Source organism: Mirounga leonina, unplaced genomic scaffold (genome assembly GCF_011800145.1).
Source record: "Mirounga leonina isolate KUSES-001 unplaced genomic scaffold, KU_Mleo_1.0 Mir_200, whole genome shotgun sequence".
NCBI lineage: Eukaryota > Metazoa > Chordata > Mammalia > Carnivora > Phocidae > Mirounga > Mirounga leonina.
In genome coordinates this window covers 21,689,569-21,703,499 of record NW_023270503.1, presented here as the reverse complement: position 1 = coordinate 21,703,499, position 13,931 = coordinate 21,689,569, and the positions used below count along the sequence as shown (strand labels likewise).

Below are 13,931 nucleotides of genomic sequence, written 5' to 3'. Positions count from 1 at the left end.
GGCACCCCTTGCTGCCTATTTTTAAATAAAATATTAACAGTGCGAGACACTATCCTTCCCTTCCTTTGTACATATCTAAACATATATGTGCACACATGTTTTTAACATAGATGACTTGGTAACATTCAGATACAGCTAATGGTAAAAGGTATTTGTGTTGCTGAGCCCCTGTCCTGCCATGAGTTTAATCAGTTGCTGAAGGTAATCCACAAGGTGGCTGGAAGCTCAGGTCATCTGGGCTGTGCTCTGTGCAGGGACAGGGGACTCTCAGATACCCATCCTGTAAGGCCCCGGCCATCTTGGGGCCCATGGGCTAGAGGATGGAAGCTGGAGGCAGAACTGTGTTTTTGTGGCGCTGAAGTTTAGAAAACTGGGGGTGAGGTGGGGGAGAGGCTCTTTAAGAACAAAAATACAAAATTACCTTATTTTTGCAAATTTTGTGGTATTCTGACTGTATAAGAACACTGCTGGGGCACCTCAGAGGAGAAATGCATAGTCACTGAATTAAGAGGCCTAGCAAAGTGAGTACTGTAATCCAGACCCCTCCAGGGGGTGAGGGGATCAGGAGCTGAGAGGGAATCCGGAAAGGCTTCATGGAGGAAGTGTCCTGGAAGACCCAGCAGAGCCGACCAGGGGGAAAGGGTGGGATGAGTTCATGGAGCCACATCAGGTAGAGAAAGGAAGCAGAGTCTTATGGGGGAGTGGGGCTGGCTGGGAGGAGGCCCGGATGGGTTCAAAGGGAATGCAGGACTGAGTTAGGGGTCCCACGGTGCTCACCTCAAGCTCTTTCTCCATCCTCTGCCAGCGCTTCTATGTGGCGACATCTCGGCAACTGAAGAGGCTAGAATCCGTCAGCCGCTCGCCCATTTACTCCCACTTTTCGGAGACGGTGACTGGCTCCAGCGTCATTCGGGCCTACGGCCGCAGCCAGGACTTCAAGGCCATCAATGATGCTAAGGTGGACACCAACCAGAGGAGTTGTTACGCCTACCTTGCCTCCAACAGGTCAGAAGCCTCCTCCCTCACCCCCTGCCCCTCCGGGAGTTCCCACCAGGATCTCTGCAGGAGAGACCCTGAAGTTCGGGGTCCCACTTCCTCCCTCCCCCTATACAGGGAATTGCCTCCTTCCTGCACCTGCCCCACCTCTTCCTTGTCTTGTCCCCACAGGTGGCTGGGGGTCCAAATGGAGTTCGTGGGCAACTGTGTTGTGTTCTTTGCTGCACTCTTTGCTGTGATTGGCAGAAACAGCCTGAGTCCGGGGCTGGTGGGCCTTTCTGTGTCCTACGCCCTGCAGGTACACAGGGGTCTGGGCCCCCAGGACAGGGCCGCAACTGGGGCAGAGACACACAGGTGTCACAAGCCTCTCCTGAGCGTTTGCTCTGCCCAGTATGGGGACCAGCCACAGGTTCTGCTTACCAGGACTGTGAGCTCATAGTCGAGCACAGAGAAGACAGTCTCACCAACAGGGGATTGTAATGCAGGGTGAACAGGTCTTTGTGGAGGAAGGACCAAAATGTGGTAAGAACCCAGAGGAGAGTCTCTACCTTGGGTTTTGGTGTTGGAGAAATTATCTTGGCGCTTGGCCCCCCAAAAACAGAACTTGTCCTGCCTGTGTGCAGCATATAGAAGGTCAACTCTGACAGGGGCCCTGGGACAGGGAAGTGTAGGGCTGGAATACACCTCATTTCACAGGCCTGCAGAGAAAGTACACAGAGAAAGTGATTGGAGCCTGGGCTGGAGGGCAGGCCGGTCACCCTGATAATCAGCCTGTGTTGTCAAAGGCTTAAATAACTACACATGGCATTTTTGTGACTCAGATTGCATTTTCAGTGCCACAGAGGGCTCAAGCCTTGAATGCTTTGGTAAACAAAGGACAATCTAGCCAAAGGAGTCTTCTCAAACTTTCCTGTGCTACTGAATCAACTGGAGATCTTGTGAAAATGTGGTTTCTGATACAGCAGGGCTAGGATGGGGCTCAGTTCTGCATGTCTATTAGGACCCCTTGGTACACAGTGTGGTCCAGGGATGGGTTGCATCACCATCACCTGGAAGCTTGTTAAAAATGCAGAATCTCGGGCACCTGGGTGGCTCAGATGGTTGAGCGTCTGCCTTCGGCTCCCATCATGGTCCTGGGGTCCTGGGATCGAGCCCCGAGTCGGGCTCCCTGCTTGGTGCAGAGCCTGCTTCTCCCTCTCCCTCTACCACTCCCCCAGCTTGTGCTCTCTGGCTCTGTCTATCTCTCTGTCAAATAAATAAATAAAATCTTAAAAAGAATAAAAATAAAAATAAAAATGCAGAATCTCAGGGACGCCTGAGTGGCTCAGTCGGTTAAGCATCTGAGGCTCCTTGCTAGCGGGGAGCCTGCTTCTCCCTCTGCCTGCCACTCCGCCTGCTTAAGCTCGCTGTCTCTCGCTCTCTGACAAATAAAATCTTTAAAAAAAAAAATGCAGAATCTCAAGTCCCACCACAGACCCACTAAATCAGAAACCACATTTTAACAAGATTCCCTAAGAAATCTTAGATAATATATTAAAATTTGAGAGATACGGGGGCCAGGTGACCCGGGGTCAAGTCTGCAAGGTCACTGCTTGAGATGCAGGTGTGATTTGAGGCCCAGGTGGCACACCTATGGGCTTGCGGGGGGCCCTCCTGCTTGGTAGAGGCAAGGAGCCTCCTCAGGGAGTCAGAACTCCTCCCACAGCTGTTGTGGGGGGAGGGGAGATCACCGTATCCACGACCTAATCCCTTTGGCCAGATAACATTGACTCTGAATTGGATGGTCCGAATGATGTCAGACTTGGAGTCTAACATTGTGGCTGTGGAGAGAGTCAAGGAGTACTCCAAGACGGAGACCGAGGTGGGTACTGGGATGAGCCTGGGGCAGGGTGATTCTGGAAGAGCTGGGGAAGGGTGCTTGGTGACCCATCATCCCTGCATTCCATGGCCAGCTCTTCATTTGGGGGGCTTTTCATTCATTCATTCATTCATTCATTCATCCACTCATGGCCTTATTGAGCGTCAGCCAGAGGTCTTTGCCACCAGGTATAGAGGGTCCAGAGTTGAGCAAGGCAGGTTCTGTCCTCAAGCAGATTCTGATGTCGTGGGTGAGGTAAGACAAGGGCTCTGCACTAGAAGACAAGAGCTCTGGGGTGATGCCCCCAGAGAAGGCAGACAGGGGAGAATCATTCAGCTGGGGTGATCAGCTGGAGAGTGAGAATTCCAGCCAGAGATCAGCCTGGTTGAAGAAGCAGGGGTGGGGTAGTGTGCCCTTTGTTGGGGAAAGGGAGTGTCCCTTATGGGGAGGGGGGTGCAGACTTTTGTCCACTTACTTCTTCCCATAGTCACACCCCAGAGCTCTTCAAGCCCAGAAGCTGCAACAGCTCTGAGATCTCAAGTCAAGCTTTTAGACCACCCTTCCCAGCCCTCCCAGCTCACATGCCCCAAACCCTCTGCCTTCCCAGAACTCTGTCCTCGTTGGGACCCCCAGTGGCGTGACCTACCTTTGCCCCTCTGTCCACTAGCGCATCTAGCCTGGATTTCATGCCCCACTGGTGCCAGTCCTACTGCCTCCCTTGCCCTGCCCCCTCTCAGCGGTCCTCACCTACAAAACCCCTCCCCGGTCAAGCCCCTCTGTCTGCCTTTTACATGCTAGCACTCGGCAGCTAAGACATTGCTGGAGAAGACTCACTAATTTTACTTCACGGTTATGACCACACACCACTGCTGCGTATTCCCATTTTGCTTCCCCAAGAAGCATGTGTTCCCACTTCCAGAAAGATCTGTTTTGAACCTTCTTTCCTCCAACCCCCCATCTCCTCCCCTTGGCTCAGCCATGGACCTTGCATGACTTGCCAGTGAGAAAACAGGGTATGAGATATAAACTCCCTCAAACTTCCTGCCTCCAGGCTTTCCATTGTGCTTGTGGCCCGTTCACCTTCTTCCTTCCTCTTTTAGCAGGAAGTGTCCCTCCTCCGATCAAAATCTACCCCTTCAGACTTCACCTCCCTAATTACACCCTCCCGCTCCTACAGCCAGCTCCCTGTGTTGGATGATTGCCATCCACCGGCAAACATAAGCTCTCGCAGCTTCCATTCTAGACACACAAACCAACCTCTCCTCCCCCTATGTTTCTCTGCTCTCCTTTGTCATGGAGCTTGTTTTAGAACCCACATGCTCTCCCCACTTCCCTATCACCCTTTATCACATCTGCCTCCCACAGTCTGGTTTCTGGCCCTGTCACTCCTCTGATGACCTGCCCAGTTCCAAACCCAGGGGACACATTTCTGTTCTCATCTAATTCAGCCTCTCAGTGACATTCAGACAGAATGACCCCTGCCTTCTTCTTGGAAGGCCCTCCCTCCTGGCTTCTGTGACCTGGGCTCTCCCTCTGTCAGTCTACATTGAGTCCCTGGCCTCCCTGTTCCTCCCAGTCTGGCCCCCCCTTTCCCTCCCCCTGCCTTCCCCGGGCATCTCCTATCACCCCCCTCACCCCCACTGTCTGGATCTTCAAATTCTCCCTCTTCGCATCTAGCATTCCCATTTCCCCCGTCCATACACCTGATCCTGTCTCCATAGCCTGAGAAGTTCTGCCCCCAATCCTGCTACCCGTTCTTTTGACACCTCCTCGAGAGAATGGTCTATACTGGCTGCTTTGCTTTTTGACCAGTGGCAGTCTGGCTTCCCCTGTCTCAAAGCAGGGCCGGCTTCACGCAACCCGCATGGTCACATAGGCCCCCACACTTAGAAGGGCCTTACGTTTGGTGTAATGTTCTGCTGTCACCACTTGGACCTTCTTCATAATTATTGAACAAGAGATCCCACATTTCCATTTTGCACCAGGCCTCCCAAATGGTGGCTGGTCCTGTCTCAAAGCCACCATCATCTTATGCCCTTATTTTAAGAACCTCCTCACTACCTTCCGTTTTCCATCACCCCCGCTCCCTTCTCATAGCAGCCGGGAGGGATCCTTTAAAAACACATCAAATCACGTCATTGCTCTGATGGCTCTGCATCTTAGAGTAAAAAAACCATAGTCCTTAAAATGGCCTGCAAAGCCCTTCATGATGGGGCTACCCATTATCTGTCTCCTACCTCTCCCCTTTGTCATCGTGCTCCAAACACACCTGCGCAGGCATTTCCAGTTTCTGTTCCCTCTGCCTGGCATGCCTGTCCCCTGGATATTTACTTGGCTTGTTGCCTCACCTCTTTCGGGTCTTTATTTAAAGATCGCCTCCTCCAGGAAGCTTTCCCTGACCACCCTGTACTTCTACAACACCACGCATTTCTCAGCACTCATCACTTTCTTAGATTACATAGATTTGCTTATTTGTTGATGGTATGCACCCCCACCCCCGCCATACTAAATGTAAGCCTCACAGGGAGGCAAAGACTTTGTCTTGTTCACCACTGTGATCCCAGTACCTGTCACAGAGCAGCCACTCAATGAACGGTGAAAGAGGGGGCTAGGGCAGGCAGGGAAGGGCAGCTCAGGCTCTGAGGAGAGAGTGGGAGAGGGCAGGATGGGAAGGTTTCGGAGCTCTGTAGGGAATAAAGGCAGAGAGATAAAGGATTCATTGAACCACAGGGTTGGGCCACAGGGGACACCAGGGGCTCTCCCCCAGGGCCCCTGATGGGTGAGGATGGAGGGGGCCTCAGGAGAGAGGCAGACTGAAAAGTGGGAGAGGGCCAGGCTGGAGAAGAGGAGCCACCCTGATGCAGGTCCACCTTCCCCTCCCGGCCAGGCCCCTTGGGTGGTGGAGGGCAGCCGCCCCCCGGCGGGCTGGCCCCTGCAGGGCGAGGTGGAGTTCCGGAACTACTCCGCGCGCTACCGGCCGGGCCTGGAGCTGGTGCTGAGGGGGCTGAGTGTGCACGTGCGCGGGGGCGAGAAGGTGCGTGTGGGCCGGGGGTGCGCATGGGCGTGGCCAGCAGCTGCGGGCGAGCAGGTGCAAGCCCTGGCGCTGCCCCGGCCGGCTCCTCCCCACCCCCGCACGGCCCCCCTTCCTCCCTCCAGGTGGGGATCGTGGGCCGCACGGGGGCCGGCAAATCGTCCATGACCCTCTGCCTGTTCCGCATCCTGGAGGCGGCGGAGGGTGAAATCCGCATCGACGGCGTCAATGTGGCAGACATCGGCCTCCACGACCTGCGTTCCCAGCTGACCATCATCCCGCAGGTACGAGCCCGACATGGACTGGCCATGCTGACCAACCCTGCTGTGTAGCTTGGGGTCCAGGCCTGGGACCCCTGATCACAGCAGGCACAGAGCCACAGAGCGGCCACCTGTCATGGATCCGAAAGAGTCCGACGTGTCCTGGCCCAATCAGCCTCTGCGCTCCGACCTCCAGGGCCACCACTTGAGACCAGGATCTCGGGACCCTTCAAGCACCCCACCCTCTGACAGGCTCTGCCCTGGTCTCCCTGTTCCACAGCTCGGAATTACATATCACTCTTTCTGGCTCCTCTGGAGTTTTTTTGTTTTTTGTTTTTTGTTTTCCTGCTGACTGGACACTTTGGAGTCTGATTAGCAGCTCCACTTTCTGCTTTGGTGGAGGACTTCGAGATTGGCAAAGCTGAGGTTTATCACTTCCCCACAGGCATGTATCTGGCGGTGGCCTCCCTCCTGGAGGGCCGGGGACAGAATGGGAGTGCAGCCCCCTAATCCCCTGCTTTTTCCCTGGCCCTGGGGCCCATGGCTCCTCTTGAGGCCTGAGCTGCCCTCCTCTGAGGCCTTGTCATGTCCCCAGGACCCCATCCTGTTCTCTGCGTCGCTGCGTATGAACCTGGACCCCTTTGGGCGTTACTCGGAGGAAGATCTATGGCGGGCCTTGGAGTTATCCCACCTGCACACCTTCGTGAGCTCACAGCCGGCAGGCCTGGACTTCCAGTGCTCTGAGGGAGGGGAGAATCTCAGGTAACCACTAGGATTGGGTGGGTCAGGAACAGCACCCTGAGGAGCTAGAGGATCTAGCATCAGATGACACAGAGTCCGGGCCAGCCCCCTCTGGCCCTCCCCACTCCCATCCCAGCCTGGGTGTGCTTAGGGAGCGTCGATTTGTATTGAACGTATACTGTGTGCTGGGCGTGGTGCACCATTTCACTGACTCCTCACACAAGCCCCAGACGCGGTGATGGCCCCACTTGGCAGATGAAGAAACTGAGGCAGAGCCAAAGTCACCTAGCTGGGGGAAGGCATGCCTGGGATTTGAGTCAGGTCCGGGAGCTTCCAAAGCCCTATTTAGTCCTGTCCTGTGAGGTTGTCAGTGCTGTGCTTGGCCTGGGGTTGTGGAGGGGGCCGGGGAGGGGTCTGTACTGTGCCTGTGGATCAGGTAAGAGGAAATCTATGGTGCGTTAGGGACATCGTAGATACTTCCCAAAATGGCTCTGCAATCTCATCTGTAGCTTAGGAGTGAGCAAAGTAAGCTCTCCAAGGCCTTCTTTGCTTTCTTACAGCCCCAGTGTTATATCCCCAGCCGCTGCGCTGTTCAACAGGGAGGGCCAGAAGTCACTTCTTACTAAGTCCAAAGGCTTGAGTTTCCCCTACCTGTGTTAGCTGTGTGACTTGGGGCAAGTTGCTTGACCTCTCTGTTCTACCTCCTCCTTCACTTTAAAATGGGGACAATAACAGTCCCATACCTCTTTGCACCATGCTGCCCATTAAAAATGTAACGTGAGCCACATATATGTAATTAAAGTTTTTTCCAGTAGCCACATTAAAAAAAGAAAAAGAAACAGGTGAAATAAATTTGAATAGTGTATTTTATTTATCCCTATATATCTAAAATATTATCGTTTCTACAAGTAATTGATATAAAAATTATTAGGGATATTTTGCGGTATTTTTCGTACTAAGTTTGAGCTCCCATGTGTATTTCCACATCTCCGGTACCTCCCAATTTAGACTAGCTGTATTTCAAGTGTTCAATAGCCACGTGGCCAGTGGCTATTGTTTGGACAGAACAGTCTTTAGGTCATTGTGATGAAATAGAAAGCACTTAGCCTGGACACACTCCTGTGATATTTAGCTATTCTTATTCTTATTTGTATTATTCTGCTCAGTCCACACCCATGGACTTTCTCCAGACCTCAGAAACAAAAACAAAACCTTTACATTTGCTCAGCACTTAATAGTGTTCAAAGCACTTTGGCATCCACTATCTTGTTTAATCTTTGCTGTGGTCCTGTGGGCCAGAAACGAAGCTCCAAAGTATAAAATTATTGTCCAAAGTCACTCAGCTAGCAAAGGGAGGGGCAGGGGCTCAGGGGAGCAGGAGGTTTTGCCCCAAACCCTTCCTCGCTGTATCACAGCCTGGGGTGGGACACCACTGCCCCCCACCCCACCCCCGCCCAAGGCAGTCCTGGGAGACTGAGTATGCCCTTCAGCTGGATTTCACTTACACAGCCATGTTGGGGTGGCTGGTAGACAAGCACAAGCTTCCAGACCCTGCGCTCCATAGCTGGTTTTGCTCCATTTTCTTATCCCTGCTTGCTATCTGCACCTCTCCTAGAGCATTTCCTCCATCCCCATAGACGCCAGGCTCTGATCCGGGTCAGCTCCCCTCCTCCCTCACTGAGCTTGTAGCCACTTTAATAAGCATAACCTGCATCCTGTGCCAGTCCTACCATAAATCAGCCCTGAGTTCTAGCTGGAGGCTCACTCTGCTGCCAAAACCTTCATTAGCTGCGGGAATGGGCCAGGGAAAGAGCCTGGCCTTCACTTGGGCTGTGGTGACTCACCCCTTTGGGAAAGGCTGAGGTATTTGTCCTTGGGTGTGGGGGTACAACAGCCTCTGTGGTTGGGAACACAGCCTTGCTTTGTTCACTGGCTCTGGCTTCCAAGGCAAGAGGTTGAAGGTATGCGGCCCAACCTCTCCTCCACCTCCCCAGTGACCAGACACAGGAGTCCCCATGACCTCCCTTGCCCTGCCCCTTCCTGTTCCCACAACAGAGCCCTGGCCTCCATTCCCCCATGGGGCTGGGAGATGCCTGTCTGAATTGTGTGATATTAAACTCAGCAAGATGGCATAACGCACGCACATATCCAGGAAGCGCCATTTAAGTGTGTTCTTTCTAGAGTGTAAATGACTGATGGAGTAAAGCAGAGAAACATCATGGAACTAGCTGAGGAGCCGAGGACAGGGGAAAAGGCACAGAAAGAGGAGGCTGAGGATGCCAGAGACAGACTGGATTTCACAGTGTTGTTGAGCACTGCCTCTACCCCAGGCCCCTCATCATCCCTGTGGGGTCCAGACCTCGATGACTCCGTGTTCTGGGAGGACTGGGCTGAGGCAGAAATGGGAGCGGTTAGACAGAAAGCCAGTCCTGGGTCACTGGGAAGGAATAGAGACGGAAGCAGTTCAGGGATCGAGGCCTGGGCGGGGTGGGGGCAGGTGGGGGTGCCGTGCTTGAGATGCCTGCCTTCCCCGTTCTCAGCGTGGGCCAGCGCCAGCTCGTGTGCCTGGCCCGAGCCCTGCTCCGCAAGAGCCGAATCCTGGTTTTAGACGAGGCCACGGCAGCCATTGACCTGGAGACTGACAACTTCATCCAGGCCATCATCCGCACCGAGTTTGAGAGCTGCACGGTGCTGACCATCGCCCACCGGCTCAACACCATCATGGACTACACCAGGTGGGGCACCAGAACCCAGCCAGGGGGAACCTGGTGGGGTCATCTAGGCCACTGGGAAGGCAGATTAAGGTGATCTGGACACAGGAGAGCTCGTGGGATTGTCTAGGGCCCGGGGAGGGGAAGGCCTTCCCAAGTTAAGGGAGTCATCTGCACTCGGGGGGCCCAGCGACGTTTTCTGAGACAGGGGACACTTTCAGGTTACCAGTGTGCAGGGAAGGGGCACACTGGGGCTCCCTAGGCATTGTGAATTGTGCCCAGGCCACCTCCCTCCAAACTTCTGTGAATGCTATGAGGTGGAGCTGGGTCCTTCGTGAACACGCTCGCTCCCGGAGCCCCGAGTTTAGAGCCAGCCCTTCGTACCTTGCTCCTGCAGTCTGAGCTGGGCGTACAGATGAGGAAGCCGCTGAGAGAAGTACGTGATGCTCCGGTCCCTGCCGTGGGGGGCTGGGCCCTGACGGCACGGTGAGGAGCAGACGCTCTGTGGTGAGAGAGCAGAGGGCTGAGCCCCAGCCCCTGCAACCGCTGGCGGCCATGTGACCTTGGACAGTGGGCCAAACCTCTCTCTTGGGATTGTTGTAAGGAGTCCATGAAATGAAGTGTTTCAAGTGCAGGTGGGCCTGGGAAGTGTTTCCTCCCCAGCCCCTTTCTGTAACCCTCCCTGGCACCAGGATTAGGGAAGGGGCCTTGCCCTCGAGATCTTACGCCTTCCCTGGGGAGGCAGCCACTCAGCCAAAAGGAAAACCTGGGACCTATTCCCTCATTGTGTCCAGTGTTAAGGTGCGGTGCTGGAGGACAGGGTGAGGGGCTGGGGGGTCAGAAGCCTCATGGAAGTGACCCGGCACTGGCCTAAAAGACTGGCCCCCTTGGAGACGTAGGAGCTCACAGGGATGAGGGGGAGGAAGCTGCAGCCAATCTCTGTTGAAGGAGTGTGGGGGGAGCTCATCAACAGGCCTTCATTCACAACATAAACACCCACAGCAGGGGGACGTGGGGAGGACGCACGCCATGGACAGACGGGGCAATGGGGCAGACCTTGGCCCTGTCTCAGAAGCGACCCCACACGGCCCCCAGGGGCTTGAGAACCAAGCTGAGAATGCCTGATGCCACCATCTGTCTGTTCCATCTCTCCCCCACTCCCATCCAGCACCCCACTGAGAGAAGAGCGGTTGGATAGGAGGTGCTAGGCCCTGGGTCCAGATAAGGGACAGGATGGGCTGAGAGGATCTGTTCCCAGGCCTAACTGAAAATGGTATTCCCAGCAGCCTTGAGGGTAGAAGGCTCAAACCAGCCTTGGAGGTTGAGAGTTCATTCATTCTAGTGGGACCAGTGGAAATGAATCAGATAATCATGTATTGAACATGTAATTAGAGCCTGGAGGGAGGAAGCAGGGGTCCATGTGTGTAGACTGGAGGAAGCCAATCCACACAGGGCAGCCAGGACACTATCTCCCCTAAGAAGAAAAGTACCAGCCAGGCCCTAAAGGATGAGTAAGAGTTGGGGAGTGGGTGAGGAGATGGGGTACGTAAACACATTTTAGGCAAAGGATGCAACACATGCAAAGGCCCTGAGGTAGGAGGGCATAAGGGGCTAGAGTGCACAGGGTGAAGGGGGCAGTAGAACCAAGATGAGGAGGAGAGAGGGACAGGCCCCACTATGTTGCACTTCGAGGACCGTGGTAAAGCAGTCCGTCCTTACCCTAAGAACAGCGAGAAACCACTGAAAGGAGAAGGGGCAGTCTCCCGGGCTCCAGTTCGGGCAGTGGCTAGGCAGAGATGTGCACAGACACACTCCTCCCCAGGACATGTTTCCAGGAGCCCTGTAGGTAAAGAAACAGAGTACGGCCATGTGCTCCCATCGAGGGGCATCTCCCCAGGGCTCAGCAGAGCCCTTTCCGTTCCTGCCTCCCCCTGGAAGCCAGGCTGCTGACCCCGTCCCAGGTGCACCCTGTGCTTCATCGGCAAGGGATTCGAATCCCAGGCCCAGGCCTGACTGTGTGTGTGTGTGTGTGTGTGTGTGTAGATCCACCCATCAGCAGCAACCAGACTTGCAGCGAAAGTCCCAGATTCCAGCGTCAGGCCTCAGCGTAGCCTGGTTTCCTGCCGTGTGCCTTTGTGGGTTGGCACAAAGCAGATGGAAGCGCACAGGGCCCAGCACACAGGCCTGTGGCTCCCTGGGCACGGTCCTGCGACCCCGGCGAGGGAAGGGCTCATTAGGGAAGGTTCTCGGGGCCCCGACTAGCAGAGATAAATAGCAGCCTTGTGTTTGATCCCAGAAACCGCCTCATCTGCCAGGAGAGCAAAGGGAACGGCTAAAATAGGCAGCCTTGTAAGCACGCACGCACGTGTGGCTTAGCAGCTGGGTTGGGTGGGTCGCCTGAAGCAGGAGGCTTGGTATGTCACCGCAGGACCTGAGTGGTCCCCGGAAGGGGAGGGGTGGACTCGAAGGCCAGGTCGAGGCTGATGGAGGCCTGACCACTTCTTCTCTTCGGCTAGGGTCCTCGTCCTGGATAAAGGGACGGTAGCTGAATTTGATTCTCCGGCCAACCTCATTGCAGCCAGGGGCATCTTCTACGGGATGGCCAGAGACGCCGGACTCGCCTAGAATAGATTCCTGGGACTTCCTCCTGGCCCTTCCTGGTTTTCATCGGGAAAGAAAAAGATACCACGTACGTCTGCAGGATGGACTTGATGGCAGACACCGGGGGTGTTTGTTGGGCGTTATGCCCTGCTTTAGATGAGGAAGCAGGCCTGAGAGGTGACTGACGTGTCTGAGGTCACAGCTGGTTTAAGGCAGAGCCCAGACTGGTGCCCGGGTCTCCTCTGATTCCCAACCTAGTGTTATTTCCACACTGTGCTGTTTTCAATCATCTCATGGAATGACCTTTCTACTCTATGATTTTTCATATTTTCTACTCTGAAGTATTTTTTTTTAAAGTAAAGCTTTTTCCTCCTGGAACAGCAGACTGCCAGGTCAGGCCGTCCTCAGGAACGGAGTCCTGTACTCTGGGGTGCTGGCCTGAATCCATTAAAAACGGGGCACTGACGAAATAAAGCTACATGGTCAACAATATGTATGCCCCGACATAGCCTTTCTCTGCCTGTTCACAAGGTTTGGGGGTTAGGACCTTTGGGGGAGGCAAGGGGAGAGGTGGAGGTAGGCTTTATACATATCCACATGGCTGGAATTATCTGAAAACTTCAGACTCGAGAGCTTTTGGCTAGAAATGTCGTCTTCGCAGCCAAAATTCACTGGGTAATTGCCAGGAGTTCCTGCTCTGCTGTGCAGATACTGTAAAAAGGAGAGAAGTAAAGCCCCTGAAATTTGACCCGACGCCTCCTGGGAAGGCTGCCGTGAACACCTTCAAGTTTATGTCATCCCTCAGACCTCTAAGCCTGTTCCTCTAGGGGCTGAGACAGGCATGGTGCTTCATTTCCTTGCCCCTTTAGAATGTTCCAGACAGGTCCCCATAACCAGCGAGGCCTCTGAGCCATTCCTCTTCCTCCGTCTGGCCAGAGCTGTAAGTGGGAGCAAAGAGCAGCCCGGGGGCCGCACCCCCTCCCCCGCCAGTCCCGGGCTGGTAAGCACATCTTGAGGGGATAAATTAAATTTGGTCCCAAGCAAGCCAACAGAGTGTTCATTTTCTACAGGTCAGAGTCCATCTGGCATAAGGCCTTCTATTTGGAATGGCTCTCTTCTTTGTTACCTTACGGAGTTTTTTGGCCTCTGACTCTCTCACTCCCTTGACCTTTCTGCTCTGTCTGATGGGACTGGTTGGAGGCGATGGTGTGTCTTTCTTCCCTCAATGGTCTGCAGTAGGTGCGGAGACGGCTCCTTTGATCTGGTTCTGCTCTACGAATCGGTCGGCCTGTGTTGCGGGGCCATTTGTTAAAGGTTAATCACATTTTTTTTTGGCAGCCTGTTTTTGCCCAGGATGTTTATGAGTATATGCAAGAAGACTTCCACCCTTGTGATAAAGCGAGTAGGAAGGCACAAATGCCCAAATTATTCTGCCTCTCCTTGGTGCTAAGAAAAGGTCTCTACTGTGCTCCCTGATTTATTAGGCCATTTTGGCATGACGTCTGCTTTGTGAGGCTCCGGCCGCCCTAAACTAACAGGAACGCAGATTCACTCAGCAGCGTGCTCGGCTAAAGATCTGACGGTGTAAGGCTGTATTTCCTCTCCTGCCTTGGGAGTTTGCTCCTGAGCTCACTGAGGCCCGGACAGGTGCTGACAGCCCAAAGGAGAGGCTCAGCTGTGTAAAGTAAATAGGATAATCAAAAGCTGCCGTTAAGAGAGGATGACCTCCATCT

At 54.2% G+C, this 13,931-nt stretch overlaps 1 protein-coding gene across 1 annotated transcript in view; it reads left to right on the top strand.

The window, feature by feature from the left end:
- Positions 1–12,921, top strand: part of ABCC3 (ATP binding cassette subfamily C member 3) — a 44,264-nt gene extending 31,343 nt beyond the window's left edge. The window contains exons 24-31 of the mRNA XM_035026843.1: positions 806–1,005; positions 1,168–1,294; positions 2,756–2,857; positions 5,742–5,888; positions 6,011–6,169; positions 6,741–6,907; positions 9,427–9,621; positions 12,114–12,921. Coding sequence (XP_034882734.1) covers positions 806–1,005; positions 1,168–1,294; positions 2,756–2,857; positions 5,742–5,888; positions 6,011–6,169; positions 6,741–6,907; positions 9,427–9,621; positions 12,114–12,222 — 1,206 coding nt within the window. The 3' untranslated portion in view covers positions 12,223–12,921. The remainder of the gene's footprint in view (positions 1–805; positions 1,006–1,167; positions 1,295–2,755; positions 2,858–5,741; positions 5,889–6,010; positions 6,170–6,740; positions 6,908–9,426; positions 9,622–12,113) is intronic.
- The last annotated feature ends 1,010 nt before the right edge of the window (positions 12,922–13,931 follow it).